The following is a 20,008-nucleotide window of genomic DNA, read 5'->3' as shown; positions in this document are numbered from 1 at the left end:
GGAGAGAGCGAAAGTGAGGATAGGAAGAGGAGAGTCTGAGGTCTAAAGGTAGGGAGTTCCAGAGTGAGGGGGCCAAGAAGGAGAATCTAAGACCTCCGTGCTTTTTACGCCTGTACCTAGGTGTCTGGAGGAGGGCGTGATGGGAGGAACGGAGGTGTCTGGGGGGGGCGTACGGATGAAGAAGAGAGGAGATGAAAGAGGGGCCGATACCGGCCAGGGATTTATGGGTTAGGCAGCCAAGTTTGAACTTACAGCGCTCCGACACAGGAAGCCAATGAAGGGCTTTGAGGAGGGGACGAACGTGGTGATGTTTTGGCTGACGATGGATAAGACGGGCGGCCTGATTCTGGATTAACTGAAGTCTCTTTATTTGATATTGTGGAATGCCTGCGTATAGGGCGTTGGCGTAGTCGATCCGAGAGATGACTAGCGCCAACAGCGCCAGGGTGAGAGCTTCAGTAGTCAGGAAGTGAGCTATTTTCCGGATTTTTCTGAGCTGGTGGAAGCAGGAGGATACTGTAGCGCTGATCTGATGATTCATAGAAAGATCTTGTGAGATGTAGACCCCTAGGCTTTTTACTTTTTCAGCGGGACTAGGAGGGGGGCCAAGGGAGGGGGGCCAGTAGGTGGAGTTCCATGGATTGGCTGGGCCTCCGACAAGAACGAGCTCCGTCTTGTCGGGGTTAAGCTTAAGGTGGTGAGCGCCCATCCAGTCGCTGATATGGCAAAGGGTGGACTGGAAATCCTGGGCCGCTTCCTGCGAGTCAAGGTTGAAGATGAGCTGAATGTCATCTGCATAATTAAATGCAGTGACATTCCTGCCCCGGAGGGAGCGGATCAGGGGGGTAAGGTATAAATTAAAAAGGAGTGGAGACAAAGACGAGCCCTGCGGGACTCCGCAGGTGAGTTTCATCCTGTCCGCCGAGAATTGGGAAATTCGAACAGATTGGGGCGGTTCGTCAAAAAGGAACAAACCCAATCAAGGGCCGTCCCTCCAATACCAGCCTTCTTGACACGGTCGACCAAGATGGAGTGGTCGACCGTGTCAAAGGCTGCCGACAAGTCCAGGAGGATTAAGGCTTGGCTGGCGTTAGAGTCAGCACCTCTGCGGAGTTCCTCCATAACAGAGAGAATGACCGCCTCAGTTGAATGGGCTGGTCTAAACCCAGCCTGTTGGGGGTCCAGGAAGTTGGAGTCCTCAACAAAGGAACTGAGGATGCTGGTGACATATGACTCAAGTACCTTACTAAGGTAGGGAAGGAGGGAAATGGGACGGAAGTTGGCCATGATCGTAGGGTCAGCGCTGGGTTTCTTCAGGATGGGTACTACTTCCGCGTTCTTAAACTGACTGGGAACCTCACCGAGCAGAAGGGAGTTGTTCAGGAGGGCCAGTGGAGGGGTGGGGCAGGCTGAAAAGGCAGCCCGGAGAATCGCGGGGGGGGCAGCAGTCTGTGGGGGAGCCAGAGGAGACTTTATTAAGCAGACTGATGAAGACTTCTTCTGATATCGGGGGGAACTGAGTCAAAGAATGAGGGTTGACAGGGGGTGCAACCTCAGTTAATGGTGTAGCCGGGGGAGTGGAGGAGATGCTATTTTTGATTTTAATAATTTTTTCTATAAAGAAACAGTTGAGGGAGTCGCAGAGTGCTTGAGACGGAAGAGGTTTGAGAGTTACCCTATCCGGGTGTGAGAGCTCGTCTACGATTGCAAAGATATCTTTAGATTTCTGCGCAGAGTTAAGGATTTTGGTGGAAAAGTAGGCGGTTTTTGCAGCGGAAATGGCTAGTTTGTACTCTCCCAATAATTTTAGAAAGGGTAATTTCTTTACGGGGTCGTAGTTTCTGCGCCAGTGGCGCTCGGCCTGGCGGAGGCCTAGTTTTAAGGTTTTAAGGCTATCAGAAAACCATCGATGTGCGTCGTGGGGGCGCTTGGATCTTATTAGTTTAAGAGGGGCAACCTTGTCGCTGGCATATTCTAGCCAGTCGACTAGTGCAGCTTCTTGGGAGTCAATGGGGCCAAGAGCTGCCGGAACCGAGGATGATAAAGAGGTGAGGAATAGGTCATGGTCTGCTTTGTTCCAGTTGCGAGCTTGGAGGCAAGGGCCTCGGCTGCGAGGGGGCGGGGGAGGAACCAGGAGGAGAAAAGAGATTAAATGGTGGTCGGACCAGAGGCAAGGTGAGATCGTGAGCGACTTGATTTCAAGGTTATAGGTCCACACCTGGTCAAGGGTGTGGCCCTTGGAGTGAGTGGGTAAATGAATGTGTTGGATACCATTAAGCCCAGTTAGAAGATCGGTGAAAGCCAGGGATTGGGGGCTTTCATGGGTGTCTGATGGCCAGTAATTGAAGTCTCCCAGGACTAGGAGTTTAGAATTGTTGATGGTGAGCTGGGAGAGCAGGTCACCAAAGTTCGAATAAAAATTGGGCATAGATTGTGGGGGACGGTAAACCAAAACACAGGTAAGAGGGGAGACAGAAGATTCGAGTCTAATTCCCAGACAGTCCACCTGAGGGATGTTAAGGAGGGAGAGGGAAGTGAACCTGAGGGAGAGATTGATAATGGCTGCTACGCCGCCTCCTAGTTTGCCGGTAGGCCTATTAGCATGGAGTATATAATATCCTGGAGGGATGGCTGCTAGAATGTCTGGGGAGGAGTCCTCAGTCAGCCAAGTCTCGGTTAGGAGAAGAATATCGGGTCGGTCCGAGTCTAGGAGGTGGAAGATGTCAAGATGGTGTCTGACAAGTAAACGAGTATTAAGGTAGATAACCGCCAATTCCATATTAGCGGGTACCTGAGCGAGTGGGGGTTTAGGAGGAGCAGGAAGAGCTGAGGGTTCGGAAGTGAGAAGGGACGGGAGGGACTGTAGCTCAGGAAAAGTACTCCGGGGTTGATAGATACCAAGTTGTTGCAGGCATATAGAGCTGGTGGTGTCCAGTGGCCTCACAGAGTGTAGAGCAATCAGGTCCCTGGGAGTGAGGGTAATAGTAATTTGGGCAGAGTGACATGGCCCGGGCCCCGTCCGGCCGCGGACGGGCGCAGACGGGCTTGCCTTAGGCGCGCCTTCGGCGCGCAGTCGGCGCGCCCGCTGCGCTCGTCCGCTGCGCTTCCGGTATGGACACATCCTAAATACAAGTGAATGGGGGGTTGGAAGGGGGTGTGGCCTAAATAAGTGGGCGTGGCCTAATCACGCGAGAGAGGCGGCAATTGCAATCAAGGCTGGTCTCGCCCGCCCGCTGCAGCACTGAGTCGGCTGTTTGGGGGGTCTGGGAGTGGCCAAGATGAATCCTTCGTTGCACACAAGGTAAACAGTGTTTTAAAATCACACAAATCACACAAGTAATCAGTTTTAAAAGCAAATAGAGTAGCGTGGCTCCCGGCTGTGCCTCAGGAGGGAAGGTGGTTCAAGCGAGCGCTGGTTCTCAGTGCTTAAATGCGCTTGGCGGAGGGGGCGTGGCCTAAATAAGTGGGCGTGGCCTAATCACGCGAGAGAGGCGGCAATTGCAATCAAGGCTGGTCTCGCCCGCCCGCTGCGCTGAGTCGGCTGTTTGGGGGGTCTGGGAGTGGCCAAGATGAATCCTTCGTTGCACACAAGGTAAACAGTGTTTTAAAATCACACAAATCACACCCTGCACCCGTGCACCCTGCCTTCAGGGAAAGATATGGTTAACTGTTTTTGAGCAGGGTCCTGCAAAATATTTGAGGTCGTCTGTTTAGACCCAGTAGCCAGATCCTGGTCCCCCAAATCTTCCTCCGAGCATAATGGATTATTTATTGCTGCTGACCCTGCTTGTGATTTCTGGCTGCGTTCCACCCTTGCCGCATCAGATGCTGGCTTCATTTGTACGGTCCCTTGTGGAAATTCACGAAATTGATGTACATAAGCAGCGTTCATTTGCCTTTTCCCATTCCCCTCCCTGTGCGCACCATGAATGTCATGAGACGTTGACCACATCACTCCGCCAGCAAAGGCCCATGCCCGCATGTACCCGACAACCATTTTAGGCACCATGGCCTCTTTGCCCGCTCATTGAAATCCCCGGCTTCCCTCCTGCGCGCATTTGAACACCCCCCCACTCTCAAATGACCCTCTTCCTCCGCGCACCCTGACTGCCCCCTCCCTCACATGCACAAGTCCGCATGACCCTGTCCTTGGGAGTCACGGCCGCGCCTGACCAACACCCCCTTTCCTTTCATGAATAACCCCTCTGTTGGTAAACCCTCCCTCCGCGATTGACTGTCCACACAGGTCCGAGGCCATCGCCTAAGCCGGGAGATACTGTTTACTGCCCCTTATTGTATGGAGTCACTCCTCTTCAAAGGACCCACTATTGATCCTGGCCTCCCCACCCCCTGGGGTACGATCAGGTGCACACATACAAAAGAATCGGCGGAACACTCAGCTGCGTGATTGCCCCCTCCTCTTATCGGCAGGCTAAGGGCCTCTATTGTGGATGTATGTGGGGTGGGATTGACACGAAGATTATGGGGATGTCTTTCCCTTGTTTTACAATGCCGTTATTGTAATAAGGAATGTATTGTAAGGTATAAAAGGCGATGTCTCAGAGAACTTGTTAGAGCACCTCCCGAAAGACACTGTGTTTCGTGTCCGAAATGACAGGCTCTCCTCATGAGTAATAAATCCTGTTCTTGCGATTCCTGCTTCCAGCGCCCGTCTCTTTATTTGGTAACTATTCAGAATGGGAACTAAGAGGCGACTTGCACCAGCAGCCCGGGCATCGATAGTAATATGGGCTCACTTTCCACAATTGGCGTCCCAACGCGGGGTCCATCAGTGACATAAGGTCCACTAAGAGAGATCCAGACGACGAGGTGAACATCTAAATAATCGGAGTATACCTGCCTTGAGAGGGCCCTCGTCCGGCTGCCGATTGAATGAACTTCACCGATTCTGAACGGACCTCTCTCGAGTGACCTATTGTCCTGACTGGAATCCCACAGGAATGCTGCATAGAGTAAGAGAACGATCGGGCGCTGGAGGGGGAAGACGAAGAACTGTCCGCATGGTCCGGTCCGGGTAAGATTAAGCAGGGCGTTTTTACGCCTGATTGGTAGGATGGTTTTATCCATCTGATTGTTTGATTGATTGTATTGGAATCGGTATTTAAATACTGATATTGTTTGTTTATTGGTTCATTTAGCTTTGGTTGCTACTTGAAATATTGGTTCTCTTCTTGAGAACGAGACATTCTCTGTTTGCAAACAGCGGCGAATAGGAACGTTCGTCTCTCTTTGCAGATGGAGAAGGGTAGGTAATGCCCCTTTATGATTCGTCATGCCTACCTTTCTCCCCACTGATTGTTTGTTATCGATTTTCATCGATTGTTGCTCTTTGAGATATTCTCTGTCTGCAAACAAGAGGAATAGGAATATTCCGTCTCCCTTTGCAAGCAGAGAAGGGTAGGTAATGCCCCTTTATGATTCGTCATGCCTACCTTTCTCCCCACTGATTGTTTGATATCGATTAAATATCGATTGTTGCTCTTTGAGATCTTCCCTGTCCACAAACAGAGACGAATAGGAATATTCTGTCTCCCTTTGCAGATAGCGAAGGGCAGGTAATGCAGACGTTTGTCCCCGTTGTAATCCGTCATGCCTGTTTTTCTCCCCACTGATTGATTGATTGGCTGGACATTGTTGTCCAAGGAATTGTTCGTTTGAGGTATTTTCTGTTTGCAAATAACGTGGAATAGAAATATTCTGTCTAGTCTTTGCAAGTAGTAAAGGGTAGGTTATGCCCCTTTATGATTCGTCAGGCCTATCCACTCCCTACTGATTGACTATTTATTGGGGGTAGCTCACCTGGTCCGCCCAGGAGGCTACCCTAATGAAGGGACATAAGCTCCCCACTCATTGACCATTTATTGGAGGTAGGCCATCTGGTCCGTCCAGGAGGCTACCCTAGTAATTGGAGGTATATCATTTGGTCCGTCCAGGATGATACCATAATGAAGGGACATGTGTTCCCCACTGATTGATAATCTAGTTCCACCCGGACCATTTATTGGAGGTAACTCATCTGGTCCGTCCAGGAGTACCCCTAATGAAAGGACATATAAAAATATGAAGTGATCACCGTACCCTGTTAACAGAAACTTTAGCTTGAAACACGCTAAGGAAAGGAAGGAAAAATAAAAGAAATCGGGCTAAGTCAGTAATCCCCTGATGAGCTTTCGACTTCACTAAAAATAAGAAACATTAGGAATAGTTCGTAGTAAGAAATATAAAATGGCGAAAGCTTGACGGCAAGACAGCCACGAGGTAGCTAGGCTCCGCTGCCTATTCCTGCTCCAAACATGTCTGCCTCATTGCCCACCACGCCCAAATAACGGTAACATGAAATAGATACAAATCAATAAACACCTACCCCCATTCCGGAAGCTCCCGAAGTGCAACAGGTCCGCGGTTACGCCCATCCGGAAGGCGAGGCCTCAGCGCGTGCAGAGCAGGGCCTGGCTGGCCGCCATCGGAAGGGGAGGCTGTAGGGCGGACGGCCCGAAAATCGAAATGGTCTCCCCTTTTCCCCTCTTCTGCTGCCCTGCAGGCCAGGGGGGGGGGGGATGTCTTGCCTCTGCCTCCGACCCCCCCCCCCCTCTCTTGCCTGATCCGGCCATCATCAAAGACCGAAGCCAAGGCGAGGTCGGCAGCGCTTCTTTCAGCTATAATGGCTGCGACAACACTTCTTTCTTTTCAATTATGGCTTGGACAACTCTGGAAAGTTGCAGGTAGTCCCTTCAGCAGCAACCCTTGAGAGTTGCAGGTAGTCCCGCCACAAAAAGGGGGGGGATGTCTTGCTGCCTCCGACCCCCCCCCCCATCTTCATTGCCTGGCACGGCCATACCAAAGCGCTGGAGCCGAAGAACGGCGCGGGGTCGCTGGAAGGGGGAGGCGACGCGAACGAGCCTCCCCCACCTCCCTCCAGGTGGAGGCTTCCAGCGACACCCCAACGCTCCTGCTTGAAGAGGGTCCATATCAAAAAGCGGGTTTTTTTCCCGGGACGGGCACACGCCCTGTGCTCCTCAACCTTGAAGATTCTAAAAGAGCCGGGGGGGCCGACCTCTCCACGAGGCGCCCCCCGCCCCCGTCCTCCGATGGAGCCACGAGACGTCGGCGCACTCCTGCCGGCGCCAGCCTCAGTTTGGAAATGACTAAAATGCAGCAAAGATACAGACTTGTTCAGTTCCGGTGGAACACCAGAATGACCCGGTAGGAAAGATTGTTGCCGCCCTCCCCACTTTTGACTGATGGTCCATATTGCTAGTCTGTTACCCCATTGCGAAAAAACTTTTTGAACTGCCAAAAGAGGTTCTGGTCCAACCACGAGTTAGTGGAGGCATTCTGACTATACTGGGACCTGCCTGACCTCGCCCAAAATGGCGCCGATACAAAATGAGACTTTCAAACTCCTTGTTGCACCCTGATTGCTCAGCCTTGATGCTCCAAGATATGTATGCAGTTTTTGGACAATGAAAATAGATAAGATGGATATTGATTATGTGCTTGGAAAAGAAAGCGATATAAGATGGATATTGATTATGTGCTGGGACAGTGAACTGATTTAGGGTGGGTACTAATTATGTTTGGAAGCAATGAATTGGTATAAAATAAGCACTGATTGAGCATTTGGACAATGAATTGATAAACGTTAGGTCTTGAGAAAATAGTTGGACAATGAGATGTTATTATTGAAAGCTTGAATTCTTGACACGCATTATACTCGCCCCTTAAAGAAAGTTCGATACGATTTTTATTGCACCGCTGCACTTTACGAAATGAATGGCCACCGACTTCGTTCCTCTTATGCACAGTTCCAGTCTGCTCCGTAGCCGGCCCACTGGGTTGTAGGCCCGTATTTGTGCGCCAACATTTTCATTAAAGTTTTTTGAACACGCAAATATAATCGTAGCGTTTGTTGTTTGTTGTTGATGAGTTTCGAAATGTATGGCTACTGTCACCGACATAAGTAAAATACATGCAGCATGATTAAGGTTGAAGGTTAAAAAGGCCCGATACTTAGCAGCTACATTGTGTGTCGCAGGCAGCCGGGAAAGTGTTTTAGACGCCCTTAAGCGATACCAAAGAGATGCCACTTGACCACCACCCTTGCACATGACCTAAAAGGCCACGATCAAGTGATTCATGTAGATATGCAGACCATCGACGATTATCTATCTAAACACTACTGGTCCCTCTGGGCTTAAACGCCGAGATGGTAGAGAATGCACCCCGTGGAGATAGGTCGAGTATGTGGTAGGTAAAAACATTTTCGGATTTATGCGCGTTGATGTGTTCCGAATGCTGCCCCCCACCCCCTTCTTTCTCCTCCCTTCTGCAGGTTGCGCCGGAACATCGGCTGAAGTATGGAGGAGTGATGATCGAACGACCGACGAAAGGGGAAGGAGGGGATCTGAGCATAGTACTTATGCTAACGAGTTTTGAAAGACATAGACTTAGATATGACTGTTCCTCCTTAGAACATAGCGACTGGGAGGATGGACTGACATAGAAACTTGACGGGTTAGTACTGTATGACGGAATTTGACTCGAACCAGCACGCCAGATAGTGCATCTATGACGTTTAATTAGATAGAGAAAGGACAAGGAAAAGTCCCGGGGTAAGGGTTACCTAGGCACCACCCGTCTGGGAAAGTAGGAATGTTGTTGATGTTCAAAATGTACCACCTCCTTCTCGCACTCTCATAGATATAGCCAAGCTGTCCGACTGTTCTCCCGATCAATACCCTCCGTTGCCTCAGCCTGGAGAACTTCTCACCCAAAAGAAGAAACTCTAAAGTGGTTTAAGATCCAACCATGGGCAATAGCCTGACCAGGTTAATTTCTGACCGGCTGACCGAGGTGTAAGTATTAGTAATCGAGAATGCTCGCAAAGATAGCAAACGAGAGGAAAGAGGAGGAAAAGGTAAAAAGAGCTCAGCCCGTAGATAAATAGGAGACTAACGATACGCAGCATGCAGAAAGAGATCTTTTTGGCCAATAACTGTTCTATGTTTTGTCGTGAATCTCTTGTGTATGTAATACATGTACTGTCTTCCTTCGTCTGAGTTTGTGTGCATGTACTGTATGGGTTTATGTCTCCCCTCTGTTCGCGTCTCTTTGTTACCTGACCCCTGCTGTTCTGTGTTGTGAGCGCACTAAATGACCTATTCCCGTACACGTCTCTCTTTCTCTCTCTCTCTCTCTCTCCCTCTCTATCTATCTCTCTCTCTCTCCCTCTCTCTCTACATGTCATACGTGTACCGAATGGCTCGTTTAGGTTGCGGACGACTCTCACTCTCTATGAGAGTCCCCCTGTTCCATCTTCCTTTTTGTGGTAAAATTGTGCCCCGCTGGCACCAGTCTGATTGGATACTTATTGAACACGAAGGTGTTCAGCGAAATTGACAGAAACTAAAACGATTGTAACTTGCCATATTGCTACCTCTCCTTTCTGCAAAATGAATGAACTCGAATTGGCTAAGAAAGAAAGGACAGGTAAAACGACTAAGATCCCCTAATCTGGCCTTTGATAGGGGAACTATATGTCAACGGCACCCTATTTTTCAGTTCGTTAGAGACAAGCGCCAATGTCCAGATTGATCCCCCCCATGCCCAGATTGCCCCACCCCTTTGCGCTCAAGCGCGAATGCCCGAAGCGTCCCCGCCCCACTTGATTGACCCCAGCTGCTGTTCCCGATGTATAACTGATGACCATGAGTAACTGTCGCCCCTCGAATTGTTTAACCATGTCTTTCGATGATTGCCCCCCCCCGCTCTGTTTGAAAGAGTTAGCCAGCTCTAAAGGGAAATGTAAGACTGTTAAGGCTCGGGTTAGAAGGACGAGTCTCCCCTGAATGTTGCCAATTTTGGAGTTTTTGATGAAATACGCAAGTGATAGGAGTCTGACCTCTGTCCATATGTGTCATGAATGAACGCTGATTAGACTTGGTGCGAACACAGTAGAAATACCCACATACTTACTTCATGGTAATAGACTTCTGACTATGACCAATGAGCATAACCCCAGGTGCTAGGATTGCGAGTGGAATTCAAATGTAAAAATCTCTTCTCCTGCCAGTTCTCTAAAACTTGTTTTTACCCATTCAAAGATATACGATCATCGGAGGAGAAGGGTCGGACGTGACGCACAGCCTGGCTGCAGATCATGAGACACATGCGACCTCGACCAAAGGTGGAGCCGCAGCGCAACAAGATACGGGACAAGGCAGCACTCTCAAACGCGATAAACAAAAGGATGAAGGGCTGTCCTGAAGCTTTCTGTCCGCTAACCCACGTGTGCCTGAAGCCTCCGTCCCCCTTTTCAAGCCCGATTGATGGGCCTGCTTGCTTGTTATCCTTTGCTCCCTTGGTCCCTTTGGTGTGTCCCAGGAAATCTGACCCCACTCCGCCCTCACTCCCATCGACTATTGAACCACATACCCTCTTTTCCACGTGACTTTTTGCCGAAAGGAAGAACAGCATTTAGGTGGAAATGGGGTTATGCCACGGAAATATAGGTGCCGAGCATAAGGCGCCACTGAAAGGATTGGTTAGGGAACAGGACTGTGGTCTAACAGCAGAGGACAGACTGCACCTTGCAACGCGAAAGGTTAAATCCGAGCTGGACCTATAGCTCCACCGCCGGTGCTCAACACCGCCAACAAAAGGACACGGACTAGAGCCTACCAGTGATGGCTCACTGCTAAAAAGACACTGTGGCGAAGAGATAGACGGAATTCCTCCCTCAACTACTTGGTCAAAATGTTCATTGGTCACATTTTTTAGAAAGTCAGAAGCATTTATGCTATGTAGTACGTTTGCAAATGCAATTTCCTATGTGCTGCATTCTGCCAATCACATCAACTGTTCATGATTATATGCAATATGTTAGTATTGACAAATGCTATTTCATCAACCACACATGTTTATATGTACACCCATCAATTAGGAAATGAACTTTGTTATGTAAAAAGCGGCGACTGTGGAAATTCACGAAATTGATGTACATAAGCGGCGTTCATTTGCCTTTTCCCATTCCCCTCCCTGTGCGCACCATGAATGTCATGAGACGTTGACCACATCACTCCGCCAGCAAAGGCCCATGCCCGCATGTACCTGACAACCATTTTAGGCACCATGGCCTCTTTGCCCGCTCATTGAAATCCCCGGCTTCCCTCGTGCGCGCATTTGAACACCCCCCCACTCTCAAATGACCCTCTTCCTCCGCGCACCCTGACTGCCCCCTCCCTCACATGCACAAGTCCGCATGACCCTGTCCTTGGGAGTCACGGCCGCGCCTGACCAACACCCCCTTTCCTTTCATGAATAACCCCTCTGTTGGTAAACCCTCCCTCCGCGATTGACTGTCCACACAGGTCCGAGGCCATCGCCTAAGCCGGGAGATACTGTTTACTGCCCCTTATTGTATGGAGTCACTCCTCTTCATAGGACCCACTATTGATCCTGGCCTCCCCACTCCCTGGGGTACGATCAGGCGCACACATCCAAAAGAATCGGCGGAACACTCCGCTGCGTGATTGCCCCCTCCTCTTATCGGCAGGCTAAGGGCCTCTATTGTGGATGTATGTGGGGTGGGATTGACACGAAGATTATGGGGATGTCTTTCCCTTGTTTTACAATGCCGTTATTGTAATAAGGAATGTATTGTAAGGTATAAAAGGCGATGTCTCAGAGAACTTGTTAGAGCACCTCCCGAAAGACACTGTGTTTCGTGTCCGAAATGACAGGCTCTCCTCATGAGTAATAAATCCTGTTCTTGCGATTCCTGCTTCCAGCGCCCGTCTCTTTATTTGGTAACTATTCAGAATGGGAACTAAGAGGCGACTTGCGCCAGCAGCCCGGGCATCGATAGTAATATGGGCTCACTTTCCACACCCTGTTTTAGTTTTTAAGACCGGTGGCATCCATATTCATTATACTTGAACATTTTAGATGCTTTCCCATGAATAACAATACTTTAGTATGATAGGCAAAGCTGATGGGGTCTAGGAAGGAGGATGGCGACCCACTACCAAGGCGTCTTACTAACTAAAAAACCATTGGATGGTGACCCTTGGTGGCAAACATGGTTCACACCCCCAGCTGCCCAGTAGAGCCACAGGTTCGCAGCAAGAAAAAGAAAGGTGCTTACCAGACTTTTCCACAATTATAATCATTTTTGAAGATGTCAGAGTCAGCCAGCCACAGCAGGATACAGGAAGAGTATCAATCTTATGGTAACAGATTTGGGGAGAAAAATCCAAAATTAGGCAACCTCATAAAGCACCCGGAGCCGGACAACGACCAGCCAGGACCCTGAAGTCAAAAGAGGGCGTTTCCAAGAACAGACAGTCTGAATTTGCCTTTCAAGTCCAAGTGAGGAAGCCTCTATGTGCCAGCCGCAAACAAGAAAACATCCCAAGCTTTTTTTCTGTCTTTTTTTTCTCTGCACTCCTGCTCTCCTTACTCTCCTTGTCCCTTGCTGGCTTATAGCAGGGCATAACGTGGCCCAAGCCAGGAATCCGTGGGCAGAGACGAAAGCAGGGACAGAGAAGCAGCGTCATGGCAAAAATGCAAAGCCGCAGTGAGATGTGGGATGGGTGGGGGGGAAGCAGGTCACCTGGTGGCAGCGTGTGAGCATGTGTTCGCCTGCCACCATCCGGTGTATACATTGTTGAATTAAATAACGTATAAAGCTGTAACTGGATAGTGACATTTCAAACAAATACTAAAAATTAGAATAATTAGATCTTTCTGGCCATAACTCGGACTCTACCTACTGACAGAATCCTCGGTTATTCCTGCCGTCTGATACTTCGCCCACAGTTCCCTACTCCCCCCCCCCCACTTCGACCACTGACTAGATGTGGTGGTGACCTGTGAGAGCACATATTTGGTATGTGATGAATAAATGATAGAAATGGCTCCCAGTCGTCCTCAGTTTTTGTTCAAAATTTTAAAAATGTTTTGGCGTGTAAAACAAAAAACCGAGCACCAATGCTTAAACTTGCAGTTGCCATACTTGCTTTCTGCTCTGTCTCACTCATTACAGTTTGGGCACTGATATGTCAAGACGTATTTTGGTTGGGAGCCCCTGTTTGATTTTATTTGTGTCTGTATCTGCAGATTCTGATTAGGGTCTGCCATGTGTGCCCTCAAATGATAGATGAAATGTTTTGGTTGGAATTATTTGGCTGGTCGACCTTATAACTGCGAAGGATGAAGCCTCCACTACTGTGTTAATGTAACTCTTAAAATCGATTCCTAACTTATTTCGGCGCATCATGTCATTTTTTTGTCAAAATGTTCTACTATAGCTGACATTTTTTTTCAGACTAAGATAACACAGTTCCACACATTTCACCTCTGACCAAATGCATTAATGGGCTTTTGATGGAATTTGGCAGGCTTACAGTAGCATTAATTTCTACCCCAAAATGTGTTCAAAATTGATGCCTGGATACTTTCAGTTGTATAATTGTCCCAGAGTCTGCTGTGTTTATTTCGATTTCTGCAACGTAAACAAAATTTCACTTACGTTAACCATAGGAGTTCCTGTCAACCTTAAGTTTTCAGTTACAAGCTGCGTGAGCATCAGCAGTGTAGGATGATGGTAGTCAAAGCGGTGTCCAAGCACTATCGATATGATGATATTAGCGACAGCAAAGTTCATTATGTTCTTAACGTCAAAGGGCTTCCCTGGGGAATATTACAATTGCAATTAATATAAGATTCCGTATTTAAATGACACCATGCTGTGAATTTAATAATCCATACTGAATGTATTGTATAAAATCATTGCTCTTACACACTTTCTGTCCTGTGAACTACTTAATAATTCATCATTTATCTTTAAGTAAATAAAGGGGTTTGCATTGCGTTTGCACCACACAACGTAGGGCATGTGTGACGCAACCCTTAAAATGCGAGTTATCATGCCACGCAAGGCCACTTTACATGGCCCCATGTGGCTTGATAAATTAGGAGTAACCAAAAGCATTGCAAATCGCTGTGTTGATTTACTCTGCCCTGTGAAGACGTTCCATGGGAGTTGAGTTGATGGTCTCACACAACTCCCATCGATGTTGAAGCATTCACAGATTTACCATCACTGGTACACCTGGGAATGTGTCAAAATGATGAGCCTTTGAGGGAGAGGTGTAAGTAGGAGAAATGTATTTCTCCTCGTTACTTCCTTTTTCTATGTGTTCAGAATTCCGAAGTTCACCTGGATAAGGAATATGCCTCTCAGGATTGTTTCAATGCAGGAAGGCTTCTCTAACAAAAACAATACTGATTGTAACACAGGTACTCTTGCACTAGGGTGCAAGGGTGCCAGCATTGATGTTAGGCAGTCCATTGTGCACCAGAGCTGCGGAAAGGACAGGACTCTGCCATATTATAATAAATATGGCACATTCTTGCCCTTTCCCTGTAATGTGCAGCAAGGTGATTTGCTGCAATGCATTACTTTCTAATAAATGGGCCCCTTTATCCCTAAAGAAAGACATACCAATGGTGTACCATTGCCTCTGCTTTTAACATTAACATGCACTGCAACTTGGATACCCGTTACCAAGTAGTAGGTCAAAGGCTGTATGCACAGGAATACAATCAAAATGGACTTAAATAACATCCTCGCCCAGCACCTAACTCACAAGTAAAGCCAAGGGAATAGGGAGCTAGGTTATCTTGGATATTTTTGCTGTTGGTGCCCCAGTCTACAAACTGCAGGGAAAAGGGAGCAGCAACTATGTGCCTGGCTGTTTAGGAACTATTCAAGAATGGCTTGAGAGTCATACATTGGCGCAGATGGCCTCTTTCATTGGTAAATCTGCATTGGCTCTAATGCTCATTCCATACAGCTCTGACTTCAAACCCATCACACATGGAGTACACCAAGGTTTACTTAGGAATCCCTCACTTTTTACTATTTGCATAGACTCCCTACCTGCATTAGGATGGATTTAATTTCTTTTCTTTATGCTGACCATAGTCCGCTCTATCTCTGACTGGACAGAGACTTATTTAATTCTCAGCAATAATTTAAGAGTCTTATGTATGCGACACTGGTATCCTGCACTTAAATAGATTCTTATTTTCGATAATTACAGCTAATGTCGACCTGCTGGTGGCCAGATGATTTTGGCCCTGCACCACTTCTTGCTATTCATTGTATACCCAGGTTTTTATTTTTGATACCGCTCTCTTTTTCAACACCCAGATGTCAAACCCGAAAAACACTTTTTTTCATGCTACTGAAAAGGATGCTAAACATCCGAAGTCATTTACCCTCGCTTTATTAGAAAACAGCAGTCCAGTCTGCCATTCAGGGCTGGACTGGCCATAGCGGGCATCGGGCAATCCCCCGGTGCGCCGCATGGGTGGGGGCTAGTTTTGGGCCCACGTTTTGAATTTTGAATATCTGGGCACCTTTAGCATGACCGCCATGGTTTTAGGACTGGAGGGGCATCACTTGGGGGGTTAGGACTCACTCTGACTGGGGCTATGTGTGGGTTCAAGATGGTAGGAGCCCATTATGTCCCTGTGGTTCTGAACAGAAGGACAGCAAACCAGCCCTTGAAGTCACTCTATTAGTCCTGGGTTCAGGTGATGAAGAAGGGCTTAAGCAGGAGGGCAGGCTGCTGAGGGTTCAAGGCAGGCTTAATGCAGTCCTTCCAAGTGCAGGAAAACAGTCTTAAGAAGTACCCAGAAGGCCACAACAGCAGGCAGTCCTCTCAGAGCCCTTCCGCAAGTCCAGGCAGTGAACTGAAGCGTGGGTCTGAGGTCCCTATTTTTACAATGTGTGGCTTCTTTGATGTAAGAAATATTTATAGGGATTTCTCTTTGAAGTACTTGGAGTTTCCCGACTACCTTGCCTTTGCTCTAAACTGGCTGCTTAGACAATGCAGTGCTTGCAAGTCCTTTGCGTGAAGGCAGAGCACAGCCTATTCAGCTGCAAGTGGGACTGTGCGTAGCTCCACCCCTGTATTCTGCCGGCAGATGCCCCCTTCAGGCACACCTCTACTGTGTGACTCTCTGGAAGGAATTGGCGAAGTCTAACTGCTACCTACACCCAGTCATGTGGCCTAGAGCAGACTGCATGCACCAACTGAGAAAGGGCAGGACAATAACAATTTTTTTTTAAAGTGTCATTTTTAAAATGTAATTTAATATCAGACCTTCCTATTAAATTGGATTTTAATTACAATATCATGTCTACAAAACATGACATGCGTATCTGTTCATCATAAAAAATTAGCACTTATTAAATGTAATAAGGCAAGCCAATGTGATCCTTTAGGACAAGTAGGGCTTACAATAGTTAAAAACAAATGTAGGAGCTTTTCACTACCAAGGCAAGTAAAAACTAAAAGTACTCGTCCAACCTATTACTTACAATAGGGGGTTCTATCACCAAGTCAAATTAAGAATTTTACACTGCATTCTACAATTGTACAATGGCAGCCTTGGGACATATTTTAAAGGGCTACTTAAGTGGTAAAATTTGCTATAGGCCCACTAGTAGCATTTAATTTACAGGCCATTGACACTCTACAAGGAATATATAAGGAAATTACATTTGCACTAAGGTGTAAACAAATTTAACCATGTTTAGGTGAGTGAGCACAAGCCCTTTAGCACTGATTAGCAGTGGTAAAGTGCGCAGAGTCCTAAGCCAGGAGGAAGATCACGGTAAGACTGACTGGTCTAACAGTGCCCAACCCACTGTGAGTGACCAACCAAATGTGCATGCAGTTCTACATCCAACTCAAACAAAATAAAAATATGTTCATTGTATGAATAATTACAATTATTTACACTGTTTTGTTCATCAAAAAGCAGTACAATAAAGTGTGACAAGACTGACAGTAGCTAAAATATAGCAGCACAATTCCTTTCAACCTTATATTGCTGTAAAATCATTGCAATAATAATATTGCTATATTGTTTAGGTGCTAAAAACCTTTGCAATTAGGATAGTGAATTAAAAATCACTTTTTTTTCTTCCTAAAAACTACAAGAGGTTCAAGCGTGTTGCTACAGCAATATTGTATCACATTGTGGGACACTTGTGGGACACCCCCGCGCCGCACGGCCACCAGCTGCTGCGTGTGCCCCCAGTGCCTGCCTCTGCCTCAGCGCCGGCCTTGCTGCCGCCTTGAGCGATCCCCGTTGGTTTTGACCCGTTTTTGCCCAACATTTGTGCTTGTTTCTTTGTGTGCCGTCAGATCGTCAGCTTATCTGTTTTCCCCCGTTTTGACCTGAATTTTGCCCGACATTTGTGCTTGTTTCTTTGTGTATCGTCAGCTTAACTGTTTTCCCCCGTTTTTGACCTGTATTTTTGCCTGTATTTTCTGTGCCGTTTCCTCTTAGTGTGCTGACCCCCATTGTGCATTGTGCCTGTCTCCTTCCTGTTTGCCCGCCTACCTCGCCGCCCTCCGCTCTCCCTCCCCGCTCCCGCTTCCCGCCACCGCCATTAGCCCCGCCCCTTTCTCTTCTGTTCCCTCCCCGCTCCCGCCTCCCAGCTGCTCCGCCCACCCGCGCACTTCGCCTTAAATGGCGACCGTGCGAACGCGCAGCGGTCACGCATAGCGCGCGCGCCGATTGTGCGCCGAAGGCGCGCCAAAGGTAAGCCCGTCTGCGCCCGTCCGCGCCTGGACCGCGCCCAGTGCCAGGACCCCTGGCCCCCGAAGAGCCCGACCAACCCGCCTGACGTACTCCGCCGCCACCCTCACCGCACTCAACACCGGCCGACTCCCAGAATGCCACCAAGCCACACCACGACGCACCCACGGACCTTTCAGCTGCCACGCCTGCAAGTTCTCCTGCATCCGGACCAGACTCGCACCAGCACCCGCCAAGTTGAACACCAGCAGCACCCACCTCAAGTGCATCCTGCTCAACACCCGCTCCGTCCACAGACACGCCATCGAACTCTGGAACCTTCTAGACGCCACAGCCCCTGACGTTGCCTTCCTCACGGAGACCTGGATGAACGCCTCGTCAGCTCCCGACATCGCCATCGCTATCCCAGAGGGCTACAAGATCGTCCGGAGGGACCGAAACGCCAACCAGATGGGAGGAGGCATCGCCATCATCCACAGGAACACCATCCGTCTCACGACCAGCACCGACAACACCCTGACCAGCGCCGAACACCTGCATTTCCAGATCCACACCAACCCGAACACCACCCTCAGAGGCACCCTGATCTACCGACCCCCCGGACCACGCACACAATTCAGCGAGGACATCGCCAACTTCGTCAGCCCGCATGCCCTCCCCTCCGCCGACTACATCCTCCTGGGAGACCTCAACTTCCATCTGGAGAACAACAACGACCACAACACCAGCACCCTGCTCGACAACCTCGCCAACCTGGGACTGAAGCAACTGGTGTCCACCCCCACCCACCTCGCCGGACACACACTCGACGCAGTCTTCTCCTCCAGCACAGACATCAACTTCAGCCACGCCACAGAGCTTCAATGGACGGACCACAGCTGCGTCCACTTCACCTTCAAGAGAACGACGACCCACCACCACCAACAACAGGCCGCCCGCAGAAGCTGGAACAAGATCACAGCAGACCAGCTCGCCACCTCCCTGAGCCAGCACCCTCCTGCCAGCTCAGCGGACCCCAGCCAGGCCGCCGACAACCTCACAAAGTGGATCAGCAACTGCGCGGACGTACTCGCCCCTCTGAGGACCCCGCCTAGCAGACCCGGCAGCAAGAAGGCTCCATGGTTCACCGACGAACTCAAGAGCTCCAAGAAGAACTGCCGAGCCCTCGAGAAAGTCTGGAGAAGGGAACCGACACCGGACAACAGGACCTCCTTCAAGCTGGCCACCCGGAAACACCACCAGCTGATCCGCGCCGCCAAGAAAACAGCATTCAAGGACAGGTTGGACAACAACGCACACAACTGCAAGGAACTCTTCAACATCGTGAAAGAGCTTTCCAACCCCAGCGCAGGAAAGAACGACATCACCCCTTCGCAAGACCTCTGCAACTCCCTGGCTTCATACTTCCACAACAAGATCGCGGACATACATAACAGCTTCAACAACCAACCAACGCACACCATGACCGAACAACCACCCCCCACCACCACCCTCCACGCCTGGACCCCGATCAGCACCGAAGACACCATCCGCACGATGAACTCCATCCACTCCGGATCACCGACCGACCCCTGCCCTCACCACGTCTTCAACAAGGCCGACGCTGTCATCGCACCCCACCTGCGAGACATCATCAACACATCCTTCGACACCACCATCTTCCCCGAGAGCTGGAAACACGCCGAACTCAGCGCTCTACTCAAGAAACCAACAGCAGACCCCACCGACCTCAAGAACTACCGCCCCATCTCACTCCTCCCGTTTCCAGCCAAAGTCATCGAGAAGACCGTCAACAAGCAGATGGCCGCCTTCCTCGAGACGAATGGATCCCTCGACCCCTCACAGTCCGGCTTCCGAGCCAATCACAGCACCGAAACCGCCCTCATCGCCGCCACCGATGACATCCGAGCCCTGATGGACAATGGAGAAACAGCGGCCCTCATCCTCCTAGACCTCTCCGCGGCATTCGACACGGTCTGCCACCGCACCCTAGTACGGCGCCTCAGCAACATCGGAATCCAGGACAAGGCGCTGGAATGGATCATCTCCTTCCTCGACGGAAGAACACAGAGAGTCCGCCTACCACCGTACAAGTCAGAGGCCTCCGAAGTCATCTGTGGCGTCCCTCAAGGATCATCTCTGAGCCCCACCCTCTTCAACGTCTACATGAGCCCCCTCGCGGCCATCGTACGCAAACACAACCTCAGCATAATCTCCTACGCCGACGACACCCAGCTGATCCTCTCCCTGACCAACGACCCCACCGCCGCCAGAGCCAACCTGCATGAAGGGATGAAAGAGGTAGCCGAGTGGATGACGACCAGCCGCCTGAAACTGAACTCGGACAAGACGGAGGTCCTCATCC

General features: G+C 49.4%; 1 protein-coding gene across 1 annotated transcript in view; it reads right to left on the bottom strand.

The window, feature by feature from the left end:
• The window catches only part of LOC147706979 (cytochrome P450 2K6-like), a 409,834-nt gene that overhangs the window by 309,950 nt on the left and 79,876 nt on the right, over positions 1–20,008 (bottom strand). Inside the window, exon 4 of the mRNA XM_086926208.1 lies at positions 13,553–13,713. Coding sequence (XP_086782334.1) covers positions 13,553–13,713 — 161 coding nt within the window. The remainder of the gene's footprint in view (positions 1–13,552; positions 13,714–20,008) is intronic.

This window comes from Lissotriton vulgaris, chromosome 6 (assembly GCF_964263255.1).
Source record: "Lissotriton vulgaris chromosome 6, aLisVul1.2, whole genome shotgun sequence".
Lineage (NCBI taxonomy): Eukaryota > Metazoa > Chordata > Amphibia > Caudata > Salamandridae > Lissotriton > Lissotriton vulgaris.
The sequence above is the reverse complement of the archived record's forward strand: the minus strand, read 5'-3'. Positions and strand labels throughout refer to the sequence as shown.